The sequence below is a fragment of the Annulohypoxylon maeteangense genome (genome assembly GCF_022496945.1).
Source record: "Annulohypoxylon maeteangense strain CBS 123835 unplaced genomic scaffold GGS22scaffold_1, whole genome shotgun sequence".
Classification (NCBI taxonomy): Eukaryota; Fungi; Ascomycota; class Sordariomycetes; order Xylariales; family Hypoxylaceae; genus Annulohypoxylon; species Annulohypoxylon maeteangense.
In genome coordinates this window covers 745410-766821 of record NW_025953248.1, presented here as the reverse complement: position 1 = coordinate 766821, position 21412 = coordinate 745410, and the positions used below count along the sequence as shown (strand labels likewise).

Below are 21412 nucleotides of genomic sequence, written 5' to 3'. Positions count from 1 at the left end.
AAAACGGGGACGCGTCGAAAGGGGGTTAGCGCGTCTTTTCGCGTAAAGTGGAAATTATGCAACCACTTAATTGCTTTATTTACCTTTGTGCACATAGCATAATATTATGCTGATTAGTGCACAGCTAGCGCGGGACCCTTAACCATGCAGCAACGGTTCCGCTAAAACAATTTATCCATCTCATCTGGATCCGTGGACCCACTCTGGCCAAATGCCACATGAACTCGATGTACCTTACACCTTGAACTTCTATGCTAGCATTGGTGCTTGAAATTAACTTTGGTATTATAGACAATTACTAGACAACGTCCCTGAAATCCGCATTACCACAGCTATTCTCTACCTATAACCTATTACGTATCTAGACCTTCAAAATGGCACCCGGGATGTCCTTATCCTCGGTGAATGCCATCATCATTCTCAACGTCGATGATGGTTCCCGGATATTCGCGAAATACTACAACTCTCCCCACCATGCGCCCACAGCTTGTATGCTCGATCCCTTCTCAACGTTGTGAAATCGTAGTGTGGCAGCCGCTGACAAGTACCTACTATAGCTTCAACTCCTCACCACCAACCTAGCGGGCCGTTCGCAGATGTGAAGTCGCAGAAGACGTTCGAGAAGGGTCTACTCGAGAAGACGGCAAAGCAGACCGGTGACATCATCCTCTATGACAACCGGATCGTTCTGTACAAGATGGAGTCCGACGTGATGATGTACGTCGTGGGTGGCGTGGACGAGAACGAGGTCCTCCTATACAACGTCATTCTAGCACTACGAGACTCGCTACACCTACTATTTAAGTACGTTGACTAGTCGAGTGATTCAATCGGACGTAAAGCTAACTAAGCGCAAGGCAATCGGTTGATAAGCGAACGATTATCGAAAACTATGACTTGGTTTCATTGGCTATCGACGAGATTGTAGACGATGGCATCATCTTAGAGACCGACCCGACAATCATCGTACAAAGAGTCAGCAAGGCGCCGACGCAAGATGTTAACCTCAGCCGCATCGACCTTAGCGAACAAGGAGTGAACAACCTGGCGCAATTAGGAAAGGCGAAGTTGACAGATTGGTTGAGACAAGGATTGTGAGACACCGCAGTTCATATGAAGATTATGAGATGGCCTTAAACGTAGACTCTGGCATGGCGTTGGTAAAAAGTCGTTATTCTATTCTTAACGAATTGTTGGCATTGAGATGGGCGGCGTGGTCATATCGGCTATGATCTACGACCTAATCCGAGTAGCTGCCTTGCGCAGCCGGTTCATGACCGCCGCGCCGATATCTTCGTCGTCTACTGTACCCTCTACAAATATGATATCCGCACCCCGTCTATCCAGTTCCCGTAGCGCCGAAAAGAGTCCTTGCGCTATGCTTCTAGTGTCCGCCCCAATGCTTATATCCATGAGCTTTCCGATAGAAGCTCCACTCGTGGTATCATAAAGTGCTGTTTCTTGAACATCAAGCTCAGATGTGTCTTGACTCTCTTGAGTAGTCTCCGTCTTCACCGTCTCCCGCTTTTCAAAGTCGCCGCAACGCAGTCCGGCAGCAGGCTTCCAATATCGAGTTCGTATTATGCCGACACGTAAGTCTTGTTGTGATTGTCGATCCTGTACGAACGCTTCGAAATCCTCGGCCTGAACACCGTCCTTAGCTGCAGCGAAAGTCGCCTCGTACAGAACCACCTTTGCCTTAGGACTGTAATGTTTGTATTTCATTCCTGGGGCTCTTGGCGCAGCCTTGCCTAGCTCGCTCTGGTCTTTATACCCCTTTTCGATTTTCTCCCATCCAGCACAGCTGCGTAACTCATCTATGCTTACTCCGCCCGGTCTTAGGATTAAAGGGGGATCGCATAAACCGTCTACTACTGTGCTCTCAACTCCGACATGGCAGGAACCGCCATCGAGTATTAGTTCAATGCGACCATCTAGATCCTCGAGTACATGTTCAGCAGTAGTTGGCGAAGGCTTCGTCGAGGCGTTCGCTGATGGTGCTGCCAGGGGTGCGCCTGTTAATTTGATAAGTGAGAGAGCAAGAGGTGACTTTGGCATTCGAACACCAAAGGTCTTGAGCCCAGCCGTTACTTCAGGGGCTAATTTGGATGGAGTTGGATTGGGAAGTAATATCGTCAGGGGTCCTGGCCAGAATCTTTCTATGAGAGGTTTGTATATCTCGGGTATTCTGTCATGAACGGTATCTGTTGTACCCTTTATTGTGCCATTCGCTGTTCCGTTGGTTGTACCATTAGTTGTATTCACAGGAACTAGAACATTTCGAAGCATGTCCAGATCCGAGATGTGAATAATTAGGGGGTTATCTGCTGGTCTTCTCTTCGCAGTATATATACCCCTAACCGCACAACTTCGCGTTGCATCAGCTCCAAGTCCATAGACGGTTTCAGTTGGGAACGCAACGGGCGTATCCTTGGTCCTAAGATATTCCGCAGCCTCATGAAGAATTTCCAGACTGGATGATTGGGTTTGAGAGACTTCCCATGATTTTAATTTTTCATAGCCCTCATTTTCCTTAAATTTTCCCAAATCCCTTTCTGGTATCTTAAGGACACGGGTGCTCACTCTTGGGAGATCCTGAGACATCGTGCTGTAAGAGTGAAAAGCAGCTCGAACAGTTTTCAATCTTAGACCCGAGATCTTAGGCGCCAATTTGCTTGTTTGTATAAGATCGTATAAGATTTTGCTGGTGCTAGATACGACTGCTTGAGTGGATTTATTGAAAGATCTCAAAATATTCTAAATTTTTCTATAGACCTATTGGTCAGGTATGAGTATAAAAATCGACATTGAAAAGTGACTCATAATGTTGGAAGAATCTACGGGCGACAGCGATGACGATATAGGTCGCAAACTAAAAATTACAGCAAGCTTATCGATTAAGGTTGATGTACCTAATATCCATATTCCGAACCTTAAATACTGCATAGCAGATCGCTGTAATTAACCTTAGTTCAGGGGATTTAGGACCTAACTGGCTTAAATTTAGTGGTTAAACTCTGCTACTACATCGCTAAGCCCTATCAATTTTGTACCGTTTAGCGGGGTGTAAAATGATCGATGGATCGCTGTTGGTTGGACGAACTGACCAACTTCAGCCCACACTTTACAACTTCAGGCTAGGCTCGACATCTTACATACGTCGCTCGCTATGCGCCTCCCACAATCGATGTCCCAATGTCCGCCAACAATATCCCCAATGGCAACTCCTCGGGGCCAACAACGCAGAAACCCTCTAATAAGCTGAACCCCAACTCGACATCTGGTTCAGGTCCCTCCATTCACGATGCCTCAACGCTTTCCGACGTCCGCGCCGCATTGGCTGCCCTACACGTCCGAGAGACCAGCGTAACAAATCGTCTCAATGCGCTCCTCTCCTCCCAAGCAGACCTATCTCGAGAGTTAGGACGGCTCGATCTACTTCGTGCGAACCTCGGCTCCCAAGTTATTGCAACAAGATCTATCAGCAATGGCATGCTGTCCTCAGCTGCCGACACTGCAGGCCGACTTTCTAGCCGGGTCAAGGATCTCGATTTGGAAAAGGACAGAGTGCAGCAAACTTTGAGAGTTGTCGAGCAAGTTGCAGAGCTCAAAGCTTGTGTCCATGGCGTTGTTGGCAGCATGGGTGCGCCGCAGGATTGGGAGGCAGCGGCTGGGTATATTTCTCGCGCAAGCAAGGTGCCTGAACCAATCATACGCGGTGGTTTTGCGGCCTCTATGGTCCCGAGTGTCGAAGTGCCAGATGCGCCCTGGGTAACGCTTGAGAATGCGAAAGAAAGCTTATGCGGATTGTTTCTACGGGAATTCGAAAAGGCTGCTAAAGACGGCGACGGCGCTAAGGTTACAAGATTTTTCAAACTGTTTCCTTTGATAGGGAGAGGTGATGTTGGTTTAGATGTATATGGGCGATATGTATGTCAGGGCGTTGCTGGTACGGCTAGGGCGACTCTCCGGGCAGCACCTGGAGATGCTGGAAAGAAAGATGGGTTCTTCTACGCCAACGCGCTCACCAAGCTATTTGAGCATATTGCCCAGATCGTTGAGAGCCACGGCGGTCTTGTAGAGAGGCATTATGGCGAGGGAAAGATGGTCAAGGTCATAGAGAGACTCCAGATGGAGGCTGATGTACAAGGCGGCATCATTTTGGATTCATGGAGTGACGAGAGAGGCATCGACAGGAAACTTACTGATGCAAAGAGTTACCCGTTCTCTTTCTTAGTACAGAGCTTCCTCCCACCGCAGAGGACACTTACAGGTACACCACGTGTGAATTCGCCAGCGCTAGGTGGTGGAACCAACGCACGGAATAGCGAAGACGAAGGTGTTGATATGAAAGAAGTGGACAGTCTACTTAGCGAGATCTCTGTCATGCTTGGCCGTTGGGCATTGTACTCGAGATTCCTTGCTGGGAAATGCAAGGTAATTTACCTTCGGGTCTTTTTCGAAACGCCACCCACTAATTTTCAACATTCTTTTAGGACCCAGATACCCCTGATGATGCTCCTCTGTCAATTCCAGAAGTCGTCACAAAATCCAATCTTGGTCGGAAGATTTCAGGGAAGCTAACATCACCATACAATTCTTTGGCCATGTTCTTTTTCAGAAGATCCGTCGAAAAAGCGTTCCAACTCGACGAATCACCCAGCGGCCTGTCACTCAACATCAACAAGTCTATTGACGGAAATGCCCCTTACATAATCTCAGCTGTTGATGATATCATGTATATCGTCAGTACCATAACCCAAAAGGCCATATCAACATCGCAACGCGACGTAGCAGCCTCGGTTATTCCGGATGTCGGAAGAGTATTAGGGTCTGATTTTATTGGAATGGTACAGCGGAGGATGCGGGATGAATCCTATCCCCAGCCCACAGTCCAAGGAGGTCTTCCACCTGAGAACAAAATTATTGCTTTTATTGTGCTCATCAATAGCTTGGATGTGGCAAAAGATTACCTAGCTCGCATCATCGCATCACAACTGGGCACTTCTCCCGATCAACCGGATGGGACATCCCACTCTAACCCCTTAGCAACAAAATTTCCATTCGAACACGACGTCACATTTGTAACCTCAACCCTCAACGCATTAAATTCCACATTTGCTATTAAGACTAGCGAATTGATATCCGATGCCTTGAAGGTTCTTTTTACCTTTGTTGTCAAGCAAAGGCTAAAGCCTGTTCTCGTGGAAGCCTTCCGCGATGCGGATTATTGGCGCTCCGAAGACGAACTGGCCGAAATCGCCCGCCAGAATGATGAAGACGAAGACGAGATGATAGATCGCGTCCAACGGAGATTCGAACGTGGATGGGATGCTCTAATGAAACCTATCGCACGACTAATGACTCCTAAAACGTTTACTGCGCTTGTGGACCTCACGGCTACAGATCTGGCTAAGACGCTCGAGAAAAGGGTTTGGAGTTACAGTGGGAAAACGAGCGCGTATGGTGCAATACGCATGGACCGGGATTTCTCGGGTATCATCAGTACCGTCTCTAGAGGGAACTGGTCTGTTAGGGAAATGTTTGCGAAGGTGACCCAAATTCTTATGGTCGCCAACATGGAGGAAGAGGAATGGGAAGAATTAAGCAGTGACGATGGGGAAGACAGTATCCAATGGGTACTCAACGAGGATGAAAGGCGGAGAGCGAGGAATTTAGTTAAGGCATGATTAATGATCATTAGTTGTACGCTTTAGATCTATGGTATATAGCAAGCGCAGGATGTGTCTTGGCTGTACAAAGTTATGATAGACAATTCAAAATAAGGGGCTGTTTGTGAGTCATATTCTTCTTAACAGCAAACATGATCATGTACTAAGAAGCATAGTAATGTTTCATGAAGGAATCTGCTCAATAACAAATACATCTATAGATAGGAGAATGATTAAAGGAGAGATGGGTTTTGACGGATAGGATGATATTGGCATAATGAGTATAGATATACAAAAAATGAAGTTATGCATTTACTGCGGCTTTTCCATTGAGAGGACTATCGATAAAAATATTATCGATAAGCCAACCGCGTTTAACCAATTTCCATTTCCAACCTCAACAGCTGCACAGTTCAATCTCAAACTTCGTACAAACACAGCTACTCAACTTCTAAATTCCAAACAACATCCACCATTTCCACACCTTTTTATCTCTAAAAACGTAGCAATATAACCTCATCAATCCATGGCGTCCCAACATTTCGGGCTCCTAGAGGAGCGAGAGGAAAACGAGCTGCACAAAACCCGCCTCCTTAACGTCGAGGAGAAATCATTCAAACGGCTCATCCGCCGCCTCGTGCACCCCAGCGCCTTCACCAGCCCAGCCAAACTCCTCACTCCTCCCCCGGACAGCACCAACCCCGACGCCGAAGCCACTCCCGCAATCGACATCACCTCGCTCAAAGAAGACATAACCCTCGACTTCGAAGCCTTCGACGCGCAAATCCTACGCCTGCAATTCCTCGACACAGCCAACACGCAAGAGCGCGAGCGGTACGCCGCGGACCGGGTGCGCATCATGTCGACGATGGAGTCCGTGCGGGACGGCAACGCGCGGCTGAAAACGCAGCTCGAAGAAGCGCGGGCGACGCTCGCCCAGCGCCGGAAATTCGACGAGCTGGCCGACAAAATCACGAGTAACCGCATGCTGCGCCCGCGCGCGGAACAGGCTGTCAACCTGGCCAAGCTGGCCGAGGAGTGCGATGAGCTGTACCGCGAGAGCGAGAATTACGGACATACGTGGCGGGAGAGACGAGAGCAGTTTGAGAGGCTGGTGGAGGAGGGGAAGAGGTTACGCGCGCTGATTCGCGATGAGAAGGAGGAGGTGGAACGTAGGGAGGGCATGGATTCGGATGCGGAGGATGGGGAGGCCGCGGTTACGCCGGGCAAGGCGGGGTTGGTTAGTGGGAATGCGACGCCGAGGCCGGATAGCGGTGCTGTGTCTGCTAAGGGCGACGCGGGCGGTGCTACGCCTCTTCTGAGTAGTCGCGATGGCAGAACGCCGAGACCTGATAGCCCGGGTGGCGCGTCGGCTGCGGTGGGTGCTGGGAGTGGCTTGAAGCCGAGATTGGGCGATAGTGGAGACTTTTCACGAGCTGGAAGCCAGGCTCCGAGTCTACGCGCGGGTAGCCAGCAGCCGAGAGACGATGAGCCTGAGGAGGGCGAGGATATCGAGATGAGTGAGTCTGGCACGCAGCAGAACCAGTTACAGGGCGATACGCCGATGGCGGAGAACGAGTCCCAGGAGACGCCGCAGATTACGGTGGAGGCGCCTGATGGTATGGATACCTCGTGAGGGATACGCGGAAGGGGTGGTGAAGGGAGTCTAGGCGTGGGTTCTATGGGGTCTTTGTTCATGGCGAAGATCGCAGGATTTGCTTTAGAGATTCGTTGCCACTGAGCTACAGAGTCTAGCATGCGGATAGGAATTGTTATACCCAACATAGCAGCAGAACGAAGTCGTCTACACAGATAGGCACGGTAATAACGAGGAAAGGCTCATTCACGAATCTCTGCCATGGTTCTTCTACCTAGTAAACGTCTTTTCTTAAAATCAATGCTTTAATTTTCGGGTTGTGGTAAATGTGGTATCATTGTATTAACTCATAAGACTCCTCTTCGTAATCCTACACGAACACCCCCTACCTAGCCTTAGTTACTAGGTAGATGGGCAACTTATGCGGCAGGAGGCTCTTCTACGGATTTCCCTAGCTCCAAAGCTTCGTTCGCCTTCTTGATTTCCTCGGGAGATCCCTCCTCGCTCTCGGCTGCTGCGATCTGCTCCTCGAGTCGTTGGACGGCTTCGACGATACGCTCGTTTAGAGGCGCGAATACGGCTTTGGTTTCATCTCTGGCTTTTTGCTGTAGTGGAGTAAAGTTAGTATGATTTTATATGGTTATATGAAAAGGGGGTGATAGGAAAGAGAAGGGGGAGGAGAAATTAACACACCTCTTGCTTTAGCACGAACCCGGCATTACCGTCCGCGCCTTCGCCCGCAGCTTTAAGCTCTGTCTCGAGCCTCTTGAGACGCTCGTTCTGCTGCTCGAGTTCCTTTCGGTAGTACTTTTCCTCCTTGACGAGGCGTTGGACGGATTGCGTCGCGATGGTAAGGGGGGATGGGGCCGGCATCGTTGCTGTGTATCCTGTGTGTGTTGGTATTCTTTTGACGGCGATGGGAGTATGACAAGAAGGTTTGAGAGTTAACAGACGAACTTCTCTTGGTCTTATAGAGGATTCGTTATTTCGTTGCCTAGATCGAAGCTGCTAATTCATATTTATTTAGGTAATGCAATCGTCCAAATCGCGGTATGAATAATGTTTTGGTGGGGTTGGCGGGGTAGGAGGGGAAACGGTATTAATATGCGATTAAACATGGTATACAATTGCTTTATTGGAAGTTATAACTCAAGTAAAGAAATAAGAAGCTTTATATTATTTTCTCTTGTCGTCTTTTTCATTTCCCTCTATTCGAAGACTATAATATTGTTATGTGAAAGAGAGCAGAGTCGTCCATCTCATTCTGAGAGAGTTGGATGAGGGTTAGGATTTCTTAGTGAGTGAAGCAATGACATCCATGGATCGCCCCGACATATGGCTGCCTACTACAACTGTCAGATGGGGCAAATATCAAAGAAATCAAATAGAAAAAGAATGGCTTGCGACCAATTAATAGAATGGGGACTAGATTATTCAGCTTTGACAAGTCTGTCAATCTACCGGGCCATCATTTCGCCTTTCAACTCAGCAGCCACAAGAGCCCATCCCGAGTATCCGCCTCATGCTTCTTGATCTGTTCCAGCATAGGAAGTCCCAAGGCCCAGAATATATGAGGCATGCCTGGGTAAATATCGATTTTCGTCTGGACACCGGAGTCCTTCCAGACTTGCTCCATAACCAAAGTACAGTCCCTCGTAGGGTCTAAGCCACACGCCTGGAAGTAAGTCCGAGGCATGATTGAGGGATCGGCAATGGCTATCGGATATGCGATGGGGTTGTTTGGGACCGGCTTGTAGAGCTCTACAAACTTCGTTTAGCATAGGAATCCTACTTGGTAGAGATTTTATAGTACGGTGTCCCTACCGTTGATACGCTCAATGGCGGCAATATCCAACACAGGAGCGTGGGCATTCTGTTCCATACTCAAGAAAAAGGACCTGTACTTTTCAGGCACCGTCTCTGCGCTCGCTGCTGAGTTAGCACTGCTGTATATGCCTGTGATTTGCAAGGTGGCGCCCTTTTTTTGCGTTACCCAGAGATACGCCACTGCGAGGGCCATGCTCGCTCCAGAGCTCTCGCCTGCAACTATAAACCCTTTTGCTGGGTCGATTCTAAGGCTTTCGAGATTCTCTGAAACCTGTTGTATGAAATACTCGTTAATTGTCTCATGTTGTCTATCCGTTACCATTCTTCCGGTCTTATTCCACATTCGTCTTCCAATATATCGAAATCTATGTAGGTGCTTATCCCAGAAAAAAAGGACACTCACCCAAGCCAGAGCATCATACGCATCCTCAACCGGCCCCGGGAACGGATGTTCGGGCGCCAGCCGAAACTCGACGTTCACGGAAATACCACCTAGGTCTGCGAACGCGCGGCTTAGCCGAGCACCGGTATTCAAATCGCCAACGCTATACCCGCCGCCGTGAAGCATCAATATTCCCGGACGACCGCCCCAATCCGCAGCCCATTCTTTCAGACGATACACTCGAACCTTAATACACCCATTATCCCTTGTAGGGACTTGTAGGTCTTTCTCCTCGATACGAGTGTCTAGTTGACCTTTCTCTGTTTCTGCTATTTGGGATAGCAGAGCGCGGATTTCGTATATGTCCGTGTCTTTATTCCATGATGGGGGCAGTACAAGACCGTTTCTGAGTAACTGGTCATACAGGGTGAATTGTTATTGTATGTACGAGTGAATACTTAGGCTATGATTATAAACCTACCTGATCTAATTCAGGATCGATCGTCGAAAGAGCCCGAATTTCTTCAATCGACCTCATTCTATCGTAATTGTATAACTAGTAGTATAAAACATGGGAGAGGGTAGGTGCTTAAGTAGTCTTCAAGACCTGCAATTTCTTTTAAATAAGGCTGGTTGAATCAACTATCAAATCACAGCTACTGGAAGCATAGGTAATTGCCCCTTTAGGCGTCTTGTTGCGATCTGTCTGCGAAGATCTGACGGCATATAAGACCCATTCTTCTTACCACAGCCTTCACAGGTCTGACGATCATATAATAAAAAGGGTTCAATATTGAGTTATACCTAATCTTTATAAATAGGTAGGTTGGTAATTATTTATTACAGTAACTCTCCCTTGGGTATCATCCGCACTGAAGCCCTTCAGTCTATACCTGCCGCCCTTATAATACCCGGGTACGTAAAACAAAGCAAAAATAAATAAGAAAAATATCCGATCCGTCTCTTATAACTTTCGGATGAGGAATCCGTCGTTCTGTAGTTTCTGGAACACCTGACCCGGGTCGTATTTCGCCGCTATCGCTTTTATGGTGTTGACGTTATCCGCACCGAAGCTACTGAGCACGTTCTGTTTTATGCCAGCTGTGTTCGTGAATAGGTATGGCAAGTCAGCGTCTTTCGCTTCGGTGGCAGCGGTGCATCGCTGAGTGATTCGTTGGGATATATCACGGATAGTCTGTTCTTGGGTTGAATCTGTCCATGTAATGAACCATTCGTACCCTATGAAGAGCAAATTGTTAGTAATAATACTTAATAGGCATGTCAAAGGATAAACGAACATTGTTGCGGGACCTCCTGCAGACCAAGCAAGTTTCCTCCGTACTGTTTCCCAACAGTAGCTACACTGGCAGCAATTGGGTTTGGTACCCAGACCCCTGAAGCACCGGTGGGGAGGTTGGCAATCTCTTCGACGAAGATGTTATACAAGTCGATGTTTAGGTCGGCGTCGACTTTGTGGGTGAATGTCTCGCCGTAAGTGCTGATATTTCCGGTCGAAAATCGGGATCCAGTCAGAGCCATGATATCTAGAAGTGAGCCGTTGAATGCCGCGATTGGTGTGTATGATCCGAGGTTATAAAAGGCATCAAATGCCTTGGCCGATTGTACCGCTTCGTTATATAGAAGCATAATCGTCGGGCCGGTCGCAAGTAATTGGATCTGATATATGTTAGTATTTCAAGTATTTTTTTTCGAACTCTAAAAGGGGGTTGTAATATAAAGTATGATGCGACATACTACAATTATGTTAGCTTCCATTGATAGCAAAAATAATGATTTTCACGGGTATACATACCACTAACGCTTGATAAGGGATCCAATTGTCCCTCTTGCTGATATTCAGCCACGGCGCGTAGGAAAGCATCGGTCTGGTTCGTACTGTACGCTCGAGCATCGACGGAAAATTGTCCAACAGGATATGTGTAGAGTTCGTAGTTGGTGACAATACCGAAGTTGGAACCGCCACCTCGTAGTCCCTTATACAGGTCCGAGTACTGATTGGTGGCGGTTGCAGTGACGATTGAGCCATTGGCGAGGACTACCTCATACGATTTGACATTGTCGAGGGCAAGACCCCGTTGGGTTGCGAAGTAACTTAGTCCACCCCCAAGCATCAATCCGCCAACTCCGACAGGGCCGACACGCCCTCCGACGACGGTTACCCCTTGGGGTACCAAAGCTTGGTAGACAGCCAGCCATCTATTTCCGGGGCCAATTTTGGCGCTTTTCTTGTCTGTTGATAAAACGGTGGTGTTCAAATTCGAGAGAGAAACCAACACTCCCGATTCGTTAACACTGGCGAAGCCTGGTATGTAATTGTGGCCACCGCTTCTGATAGCGAACTTTGTCTGCGTCTGAGAAAGGATCTTTACCACCGTAGAGACCTCTTGTGTGTTCTTGGGGCTGACAATACAAGCAGCTGGTAGTCTACATGCCGCGGAACTTGAAGTGGAATATGGTTAATTGTAAACTTTGCAAGTCTATTTGTACCTATACAGGACAACTCACTAGTTCTCGTCTTCGAAATCTTCATATGTTGCTCCATCCGAGGGGAATACGGTAGCGTTGGCGCCAGTCAAGGCCTGTTTGAGTTGGTTGCAAGTATCTTGCTGAGAACGTAACACAGGAGCTGCCGTATCACCGCCCCTTACAGGAATATGCGCAGCGGATCGGACCGCTGGTAACACTGAGAGTGCGGTTAGTACCGCATTGCGAATGCTCGTAGGCATGTTCGATTCGTCGTATAAGTGATTTCTAGACACTGTCGTTGACAAAGCAGTAAAGGGGGACAGTTGAAGGTATGTATTAGATATTAGAAGTATAGGAGAAATGTAGAATTGATACCAACGACAATTCCAAGGTTACTTCGCTACTACTCGAGCAACCTCGACAGTTTATATACGAACATGGTACGGAAACTAAGAAAGAACGACCCATAACTTCTAGAAGTTAGAAGGAATGGTCTTTTGAAGTGAAAAAGACGGTAGACGGTAGTCTGATGTGGATGCAATGTTCTTTGGATTCGACTATCGCATGCCCTGTCACCGTCCCCACAACGCTTCATGCGGATCCCAACTATGTCAGTGTTAGCCATTGAGGCTGATTCAGCTATTCCAGCTAACACGTAGATTAAGATTGTAGTTGACGCTAAGAATTCTTAAGGGCCAAACTTGATGAATCTATTATGAACAGGACCTATCAGAGTCATCAGTCAAACCACTTGTTAGGTATTCTCGCTTGTTGTTTCAAAAGGACAACCGAGGTGCCTTGATTTAATCACAACGAAACTTCTCGACATATATTGACTTAGACGCGATTGGCATCAGCCAAGCTTCGAAACCAACACCATCGGAACCGATGATGCTATGGGTGGTCTTAGCAGAGGATGACGATAATGAGTTGGAAATAATCCGTATGGATGAGCATGGCGTTTGAAATAGACCCAATTAGTCATTAATATAGTAGGTCAATTTAGATCAATTTGCTTGATTCTCGGTAATGAGAGACGGCGTTTTAGCCAATCCAGGGCTCAAGTTCCTTTTTGTTTTGTCCAAAATAGGAATCATGGAACTTTTGGTCGTTTGTTTGCGATAGAAAATCGAACTAAAAATGGTTAAAATTATTATCTAAGCAGTCACCCGTGTTGCCGGGACCTTTGGAAACAAACCTTGTTTGTGTGGCTCTACAGCGTACAACCTTGAAAGTTCGGAGCTTGCGGGGCGCCACATGGTTTCGGTCTTTAGATAACACGTGTGGCCGTGCAGGCGGTAGCTTATCGTAACCTAGGCAAATGCACTGTTACTGACAAATCACGTCATACTAAGGTCCCTCGTCCGATCTTTTTTTGATGATCATTTTGTCGATTAATAATTCTACGAACAGATTCCTGAGTTGCGACAAAAAACTTCACCACTTTACATATATCGCAATACATCCGCCCAAACCTTCAACGCTATTGAAATGGCTTGGCTAGGTGTTTCTATACGTGAGACAACATTCAAGTCGTATTTTTGTCTCGTCTTTACTAAATCAATGTAGCCTGGATTTCCACGAAGCCCGAGGCCAAATCTGCCGCGAGTTCCGGCTCCGATGCGCGCGCTGTGACAAAGCCTAAGGTATATATATAATACATTCCAATATCGATATCTAGTAGCGTTTATTGCTAACTCATGCTCATGAACAGCCTTGCTGTGTTTGCAAGGACGAGAAGTCTAAGCGCGACGAATGCATGCTTTTCTCGAAAGCAGCCGATCCCACCTCCGATTGCAAGACGACCATCGATGAGTATCGAACATGCATGGCCGGATTCGGATTTCAGGTTTAAGGATAGAGGTAGAACACGTGGGAGACATATTCGTGGATAATCCCTCTCGGGAAAATTCACGGGTTTGTATATAAGGGCTCGACTGAATTATAGCAAACCGGCGTTCAGGATCGGATAGAGGATGAAAATACCCTCTGAAGGCATGATGCATTTGATGCATTGGACGGCGTTACGAAGATAGGAATAAACAAGAATCCACTCCTCGGTATAATTTCTCGGTCTATTTAAATTTCGCAATCGTGCGAACCGTGAGAGTGAGAGTGAGAGAATTATGTGGTCAGCAGATTTCCATCGTTAGGCAACGCGTACAGTGGGCGGTAGACTCTCGGCGGATATATGTCGTTGGTCAGGCTGAATGCGCTTCGATCTCATAACCGAGGAACTTACGCGGCTCGATCGATGCAATCAATCTACGAAATAGCCTCATCAGAGTATTGGAACAAGGTCATTGCATATGCTGCTTGGCAAGGCGTCCAATCAGCCATATTGGCTTAGTTCAGCTCTGTCTCGCCGCGACCATCTAAATATCCGTCCCTGGCAGAGTACTTACCAGGTATTTATTGGACGGTTGGTGTGTTGTGTTTGGCATCGTACAGAGCCTCTTCGATACGGCCGATGTGTCTGGCAGGTTCACCCGGGTTTCCGCATCGCGCAATGTCGAAATCCATGAAATACCTATAAAGTAGGATGAACTACGTGGCAACCCATTTTCTGGACACTGGCTACGGGTTGCTGTTTATAACGCTTTCGATGGTCGGAATACTGGTGGGTTCGTAATGACAGCCAACATATGATATTCTGGTAGCATTTCCCTTGCATCGTGGCGGCTCTGACGTAGATGTTAGCTTAGGACTCTACGATACTCGGTAGCGAATACGTCTATTAGAAACTTAAGACCGAGTCGAAGCTTGTCAACGGTCGTCTAGTTGTTCCTACGGCATCCTCATCCGTGAGACATTTTAATCATGTTCAATGCGCCCATCGGACTGGATGATAGAACTGACAAAAAGTCAGGAGAAGTCAGGATGAGACACAGTTCTGAGAACTGCACGATCCCACGCACATGGCCAAGCACACGTTGCCTCGGAAGCATCCGCCCCAAAATATCCCACCCCTCCTGCAAACTTCTGCATGGGGTCCCTAGTCAATTTCTGACCAGGCATTTTTGCCGCATTTAGGCTAAATGGCTACATTGCTAAATAACCCACCACGATCCACCGGCCTAGAACTTGCACCTGATCGACCTGGGCAAGCTGAGGACCTAACAATGTTTACCCAGTATTAGCGTACATACCTAGCATCGTGTCGAATGATTAATCCTTTTCGAAATATGGTATGGATGCGGCGTGTTTTGAGGCGTCAATTCGGCGACTTACTAACTGTAAGATGATATGGAAGCGAGCACAACTAATGGTTTCTTCTGAGATTCTCAAATGGCGGTCCGAGGAACCCAAAATTTGCAAATCCTTCGGGTCTTAGGACCCGTAAGGTCAACTAACTAACTCTCAAATTAGCCCCCAATTCCCCAGATCTGGGGCAAGCTAAAATTGCCCAACTACACTACGGTTGGCAAAAACTCACGAGGATCTGCAATTCCCCCGGAGAAAGATGTCTGATCCAGTCTGGCCAGTCTGACCAGGTCCTTAGCATTGTTGATAAAACCAGCATGCCGAGGTTTACTACGCGTAGGTAGTAAGACATCAGTACCTGCCCAGCATCTTTAAGCGATACGATGATGTTTCGGTATAATTCAATAGCGAGAATGGAATCAGGAGTTTAGTCGTTTCTTAGAATGGGTCTACTTGTTTAGACAACTCGACCAGCACCTCACCATCACCCAACTAGGATAATGAGCCGTTATGGAAGTGACATATGGCTTACTAGAGGCGTCAGCTATCACGATCCCATCGTGTTGAGGCTCGTCAAGAATGATCGATTCTTGCCTCGCTCGCTTCACTCGACATCTCTCATTATCCGGCTTTGCGGGGCGTGACTCCGGGGGTGAGTTATCTGCTGGCTGACAGCTGCGTTCGTAAAATCGTTGCCAATGCACCAAGCTGATTTCCGAATCGAGAATCCCTTCCATGTGCCTGGTTCCATCTAAACTCCTTCCTCGCTCATTTGGATTTCTTACTAGGTAGGCTACCTACTCGTCAGGTTGTGTATCATAGTCTGCATACCATACGGCCCCTACATGTAAAGAATCAACTGCTGCAGAAGACGGTGTGATTAGTTATTCATCAACAATCTACCCGATAGGGCATGTCGTAAGCTATCGACAAGACGAGAGTCATTGGAGATCGAAGGAGGCAAACGCCAAGCCGTATTAATTTAACTCTGCTACTACCGCCGCAGAAGAGTCCGGATCAGATATAGCACCACCCCAACAATAGCATATTATTCTGTGTAATTGAACAGAAGTTTTGAATAATGGATTCTTCTCGTGAAGAGTTTTCCTTTTCTTTTTTAAGTATCATCGATCTTAGTGGTTAGATCTGTTAACCACATGAACATGGTCCGGTAATAGAGCTACTCTCCTGCGGCCATTCCACGTTACTTTCGCTGCATTTCGATGCACTGCAACCTACTTCTATAAGCGGTAGATCGATATGCTCTAGCCAAGGTGTGACTGGCGGGTTCCATTTTGGTAACAGCTGAACCGACTATTACCTAGATTCCTATTTTGCTAACAGGGGATTCGACTTGCGACCCTTTGGAACTATACAGATACATCTCGCCTAGACAAGAGGAAACCCTCTAACGATTTTGACGTGCATGCGATTCATTTTGCCTAATATCTTAGTCAAGGTAGTATATTCTAGGCCGTCACCGATACCGCGGAACCGTGTAGTCTAGGCTGGAACGAGAATAGACGATCGTATAGTCTTACGGAATTCGGAACACAAGTCGTTAATAGAATTGTTGTAGGGTCAATTTAAGAAAATCATGATCGATCATCTTGAAACGACGACGCTATACTACGCGTTTTCGTCTCTAGAATAGTATAGCACCACTTCGTCGCCACCAATAGAAAGAGCGGACTTGCTTGAAATAGGTAAACTTACAAGTTCGTCGTTCTCGTCCCGCGGTGGGATCAGATCCAGGATATCGGTGTTACTGGTCGAGTATTTCCCCGCAAATCCATTATATCCAACCAAAGATAACTCGCATCGTACTCGACGAGAACGACTCGTCACACACGGCACCTACTACGGTACTATCTATGTATATCCAGAGCAGATTGCTATGCGTTCTGGAAGAGTTCCAATGTTTATGGGACCTAGTAAACCCGTCTGTCTATCATATCAAATCGTGACATGGACGGCCGGTCGATAATCCGGCGATGGCTACCCTTCTGCAGAATTACCCCGGCCACGGTAGAAGATCTACTGCTACCTCGAACTACCTCGACGGTATGTAGAATGTGAGTCTATGACAAAGAAAATACCCTTCCCGAAATCAAATGCACTACCGAGCAATATCGAGAAACGAGTACCTTGCTGCGAGACATACCAAACGGGATGTTGCTCGACCTGAATACTACGGGTGGCGTTACTACTCGGCCGGGTTCCAGTTAGATCGCTCGTGGCTCGGCGGAATCCAGAATTTGGTTCATTAACCGAAATGCAATTTTCCTTCTCTCTCTCACTTTTTTTTTTCTTTTTTTTTTTTTTCGGATCCCAAATTCCTTGAACGGTACCTAGACATCCACGGACATATCCCCTACCAAACCTAGCTTCTACCCCCCTCCGTCTCCCCTTGCCCCCTTGACCTTGCTCTCCTTCCCCATGGCACCACAGGGGACTAGACATGGGGTTAATGGGGTAAGGCAGGGACCCACAACCCACTCACACACGTATGTATGTACGCTATACCTAAGCATCTCACCACGAGAACGGGTCCCCCAATTCCAGATCTCGCGTCTGGGATGTGAGATGGCCAGCTTGGGGATCAAGCTGTGGGCTCGGTGCAAATTTCTGTTCGAGTGAACCCATCCTGTACCGGTCCGCTCGCCCGCAATGGCACCCTTGCTACGGGCCTTGGCCTCCTTCATATATCAGGGCAGCTGCTCCCATCCTACAATCTGGTTCTGAGCTCTCGCTATACGTACGTAGTTCACGTCTCTACCCTCTCGACCTCGGAGACTAAGCTTCCCAACAAGCAATCCGTACGGAGAGTTCACAAGTAGTGTCTCTCTAGCTTGGAGTTCGACATAGTCGCTAAATAGGTAGCTACCTACACTCACACAGTTCGAAAGCCGCGACTAGACAACACCGATCACAATGGCGATCGGCGCGATCGCAGCGAAGGCGCCCCGGAAGGAGGAGATAGCGCACGCGCAGGAGGAGGCGCCGGCCTTCGAGAAGGTCGACTGGAAGCGGGATCCCGGTCTAAGGAAGCTGTACTTCTACTGCTTGGTGCTGTGTGTTGCCGCCGCGACTACGGGTTACGATGGGTACAAACACCTACCTCCTACCAACCTACCAAGGCCCTAGTGTACCTATCTGGGTATTCGAGGGATGGGGTGAATAGGGAAATGTGCTAACTTGGTGGTTTGCAGCATGTTCTTCAACTCGGTGCAGGTTTTCGAGACGTGGAAGGCTTTCTTCAACAACCCGCAAGGATCACAACTCGGTCTTTTAGCCGCGTTATACCAGATTGGTAGCTTGGGCTCGATTCCCCTGGTGTGAGTGGCATTACTTCCTTTTTTCCATTGAAATAATGTGAAAGTGAACAGGCTGACAATTCGTAGGCCTCTGCTCGCCGATAACTGGGGCCGAAAAGTACCTATTATCGTGGGATGTGTCATCATGACCGTTGGTGCTATTCTCCAGGGCGTCGCCAGCAATATCAATACGTTCATGGGAGGCCGTGTGATGATGGGGTTCGGAAACAGCTTGGCCCAGATCGCTTCGCCCATGTTGCTGACCGAGATCGCGCACCCCCAACATCGTGGTCGTCTTACTGCTGTGTATAACTGCTTGTGGAATGCCGGCGCTATTAGTACGAGCTACTCCCCGACACATTAAACTGAGCGAGATTTGCTGACTTGAGATAGTCGTCACATGGCTTTCCTTCGGCACGAACTACATCCAGAGCGACTGGTCATGGCGTATCCCCGCCATCCTGCAAGCCCTACCATCCGTCATCCAGCTCATCTTCATCTGGTGGGTTCCCGAGTCACCTCGATTCCTGATGGCAAAGGACAAGCACGACCAAGCCCTCGAAATCCTCGCGCGCTACCACGCCAACGGAAACACCCAGCACCCGACCGTGCAGTTCGAGTTCCGCGAGATCAAGGAGACGATCCGGCTCGAGATGGAGAGCCAGGCGAACAGCAGCTACATCGATTTTTTCAGGACGAAGGGAAACAGGTACCGGTTGATAGTCCTGCTCTCTTTGGGTCTGTTCTCACAGTGGTCTGGCAATGCGATCATTTCCAACTTCGCTAGCAAGTTGTATGACCAGGCCGGCGTCACGGACTCGAACTCGAAATTCGGCGTGAGTTTTCCCTCCCCATACACTTAGACAATCTGTTCTACGATATTCGACATGCTAACAATGACCAGCTCTCCGGCGGCCAAACAATCCTCTCCCTAATCGTCTCCGTAACAATGGCCACCCTAGTCGACCGATGGGGCCGACGCCCAATGTTCCTGACGTCCACAGCGGGCATGTTCGTCGTCTTCATCTTCTGGACGCTATCCGCGGGTTTATACGGGGAACACGGGTCTCCAGGGGCAAACTACGCCATGATCTTCTTCATCTGGCTCTTCGGGTTCTTCTACTCAATCGCCTGGTCCGGTCTGCTCATCGGCTACGCCATCGAGATCCTGCCGTACAAGCTGCGCGCCAAGGGTCTCATGATCCTCAACGTCATGGTGCAAGCCGCGCTGTGCCTCAACGCCTACGCGAACCCCGTTGCTTTCGACGCGTTTGGCGAGAGCCATAGCTGGAAGCTGTATCTGATTTACACGTGCTGGATCCTCTGCGAGTTGGTGTTCGTGTACTTCATGTATGTCGAGACGAAAGGCCCGACGCTGGAGGAGCTCGCGAAGGTTATTGATGGCGAGGATGCGCCCGTTGCGCATTTGGATCTGGAGCAGGTTGAGAAGGAGGTCGCGATTGAGACGCATGATCATGTGCCGCATAAGGTATAATGAGGACGGGTGGGATTGTCTTTAATGATGTTGGATGAATGTTGTTCGCGATGTTTAAATTGTTGTTTGCATGGGCGAGACGACGCTGCTGTTTGCATTGCTCGATACCCTCACTTTTTGGTATTACCTCCCCTCCGTCATTTTGGGCTGGGTTTTCGGGGCATCTGGGTTGGATCGTTTGATGTTTCTATACATGGTATGGATGTGCCCTTCGTGGCATCCGTGTCTGGTGCGTGGTTTCTTCGGTGGTTAAAATGAATGATGCTATCACAAATAATACACCCGAGTTCTAAGATCGTGATATTTTTGACATGAATTTTGGTTATTTACCTGTGTGTGGTCTTCGCTTGAGTTCTCATTTACGTCAGTGGCTTTTCATCTAGGCTCTCATATTTTCATATGAGGAATGATAACTTTGTATGATAGCATTCATGGATTTTACGCAGGTTTATTTTCTTATTGCATTCCCTCAACAGGATATTGTGCTGGAGAGAGAATATGTGCTCGACTCTTTCCATGATGCTTAGATTTCTCGATGAGAGTTGAAGGGTTAAGAGAGAATCCACAAAAATTCAGCGGAATAATTTTCACTCTCGGTCGGCCAACTTTTTCAACTTGGCCGTACCATACTTAACGTCCAATCAACAACAATCGATTTCGAGAATAACTACCTGACACAAGACATATACGAAACCTACTATTCGAAGTTTTTTATTAGAAATAAGTCACTACGGCCACCGCCAAAACACGACGAGAGACTCGGAAAACGTACATTGGATGGAGTCCTTTTCCCTCGCAGCACAGCACGGAGGCGCTATCGAACATGTGCATATCATCCGTCTCGATCCTGCAACTGCGGCTACAGTGCGTGAGATACGCATCATGGTGACGGTTCTTGTTGCGGGCTGGGTTGCCTTTCAGGGGTTGAAGGCCCTTCAAGCCAGCTCATATTTTCAAAAGAAATGAGACATCGGACTTTCTAGTCCGCTCATTGAAACCCGGACATCCCCACCTCTGCGAAGTTTGAACTGCTTCTCGAAGATCCATGACGACATTTATATGAAAAAGGCTGGCCGGTGAGGTCTGACAAACGCACTGCATGTTGGTGGCTACAGTACCTGTCCAGTACCTGTGTACTACTACTGTATGAGTTTGGGGAGTCTCTACTCACTCTAAATCATGGGAATGGTTACGGTATGGCTAGATAGATTATGAACCTCATAGACCACCCAAAATAACGTCTAGATGTTTATAGATGTTAATAAACAACACATCTCAATATTTCCATTTCGATATTTACTTTTTGAATAACCTCGCTTTTGAATAGGATATATGCGTTATGTATGTAGGTACCAATAGATGATTATGTAACAATGGATACAGACTTAAATGACCCACATCGAATCGCCGTCGTGACATTTTCGTACCGAG

At 47.9% G+C, this 21412-nt stretch overlaps 10 protein-coding genes across 10 annotated transcripts; 6 read left to right on the top strand and 4 right to left on the bottom strand.

Annotated features, from left to right (window-relative positions):
- The first annotated feature begins 197 nt into the window (after positions 1 to 197).
- On the top strand, positions 198 to 1166 carry GGS22DRAFT_2736 (snare-like protein). The gene is made up of 3 exons (XM_047966670.1): positions 198 to 489; positions 558 to 804; positions 858 to 1166. The coding sequence occupies exons 1-3, from the start codon at positions 375 to 377 to the stop codon at positions 1096 to 1098; spliced, it is 603 nt and encodes a 200-aa protein (XP_047823526.1). The 5' UTR covers positions 198 to 374; the 3' UTR covers positions 1099 to 1166.
- A 67-nt stretch (positions 1167 to 1233) lies between these two features.
- GGS22DRAFT_176932 (translation factor) lies at positions 1234 to 2946 on the bottom strand (the record flags this gene model as incomplete). Its single annotated transcript, XM_047963475.1, has 2 exons — positions 1234 to 2578; positions 2942 to 2946. 2 exons carry the CDS (start codon positions 2944 to 2946, stop codon positions 1234 to 1236), a joined length of 1350 nt encoding a protein of 449 aa, XP_047823525.1.
- Positions 2947 to 3118: 172 nt separating this feature from the next.
- On the top strand, positions 3119 to 5804 carry GGS22DRAFT_148912 (COG4-domain-containing protein). Its single transcript, XM_047959061.1, has 2 exons — positions 3119 to 4437; positions 4497 to 5804. Exons 1-2 carry the CDS (start codon positions 3196 to 3198, stop codon positions 5688 to 5690), a joined length of 2436 nt encoding a protein of 811 aa, XP_047823524.1. The 5' UTR covers positions 3119 to 3195; the 3' UTR covers positions 5691 to 5804.
- A 293-nt stretch (positions 5805 to 6097) lies between these two features.
- GGS22DRAFT_148911 (Tho complex subunit 7-domain-containing protein) lies at positions 6098 to 7571 on the top strand. Its single transcript, XM_047959060.1, has one exon. It carries the CDS (start codon positions 6199 to 6201, stop codon positions 7306 to 7308), a length of 1110 nt encoding a protein of 369 aa, XP_047823523.1. The 5' UTR covers positions 6098 to 6198; the 3' UTR covers positions 7309 to 7571.
- GGS22DRAFT_2706 (tubulin binding cofactor A) lies at positions 7499 to 8235 on the bottom strand. Its single transcript, XM_047966660.1, has 2 exons — positions 7963 to 8235; positions 7499 to 7874 (listed from the first exon to the last, which is right to left on the bottom strand). The coding sequence occupies exons 1-2, from the start codon at positions 8140 to 8142 to the stop codon at positions 7689 to 7691; spliced, it is 366 nt and encodes a 121-aa protein (XP_047823522.1). The 5' UTR covers positions 8143 to 8235; the 3' UTR covers positions 7499 to 7688.
- A 414-nt stretch (positions 8236 to 8649) lies between these two features.
- GGS22DRAFT_2709 (Alpha/Beta hydrolase protein) lies at positions 8650 to 10049 on the bottom strand. Its single transcript, XM_047966661.1, has 4 exons — positions 9960 to 10049; positions 9500 to 9892; positions 9094 to 9367; positions 8650 to 9030 (listed from the first exon to the last, which is right to left on the bottom strand). The coding sequence occupies exons 1-4, from the start codon at positions 10014 to 10016 to the stop codon at positions 8750 to 8752; spliced, it is 1005 nt and encodes a 334-aa protein (XP_047823521.1). The 5' UTR covers positions 10017 to 10049; the 3' UTR covers positions 8650 to 8749.
- Positions 10050 to 10442: 393 nt separating this feature from the next.
- Positions 10443 to 12225, bottom strand: GGS22DRAFT_176929 (FAD-binding domain-containing protein; the record flags this gene model as incomplete). The annotated part of the gene is made up of 5 exons (XM_047963474.1): positions 10443 to 10717; positions 10777 to 11155; positions 11299 to 11915; positions 12005 to 12023; positions 12055 to 12225. The coding sequence occupies 5 exons, from the start codon at positions 12223 to 12225 to the stop codon at positions 10443 to 10445; spliced, it is 1461 nt and encodes a 486-aa protein (XP_047823520.1).
- A 1231-nt stretch (positions 12226 to 13456) lies between these two features.
- On the top strand, positions 13457 to 13820 carry GGS22DRAFT_183028 (cytochrome C oxidase copper chaperone-domain-containing protein; the record flags this gene model as incomplete). Its single annotated transcript, XM_047964042.1, has 3 exons — positions 13457 to 13481; positions 13535 to 13611; positions 13680 to 13820. 3 exons carry the CDS (start codon positions 13457 to 13459, stop codon positions 13818 to 13820), a joined length of 243 nt encoding a protein of 80 aa, XP_047823519.1.
- Positions 13821 to 17928: 4108 nt separating this feature from the next.
- On the top strand, positions 17929 to 20455 carry GGS22DRAFT_148896 (general substrate transporter). Its single transcript, XM_047959059.1, has 5 exons — positions 17929 to 18276; positions 18382 to 18507; positions 18574 to 18824; positions 18880 to 19322; positions 19391 to 20455. Exons 1-5 carry the CDS (start codon positions 18104 to 18106, stop codon positions 19979 to 19981), a joined length of 1584 nt encoding a protein of 527 aa, XP_047823518.1. The 5' UTR covers positions 17929 to 18103; the 3' UTR covers positions 19982 to 20455.
- Positions 20456 to 21251, top strand: GGS22DRAFT_148893 (uncharacterized protein). Its single transcript, XM_047959058.1, has 2 exons — positions 20456 to 20678; positions 20754 to 21251. The coding sequence occupies exon 2, from the start codon at positions 20759 to 20761 to the stop codon at positions 20945 to 20947; it is 189 nt and encodes a 62-aa protein (XP_047823517.1). The 5' UTR covers positions 20456 to 20678; positions 20754 to 20758; the 3' UTR covers positions 20948 to 21251.
- The last annotated feature ends 161 nt before the right edge of the window (positions 21252 to 21412 follow it).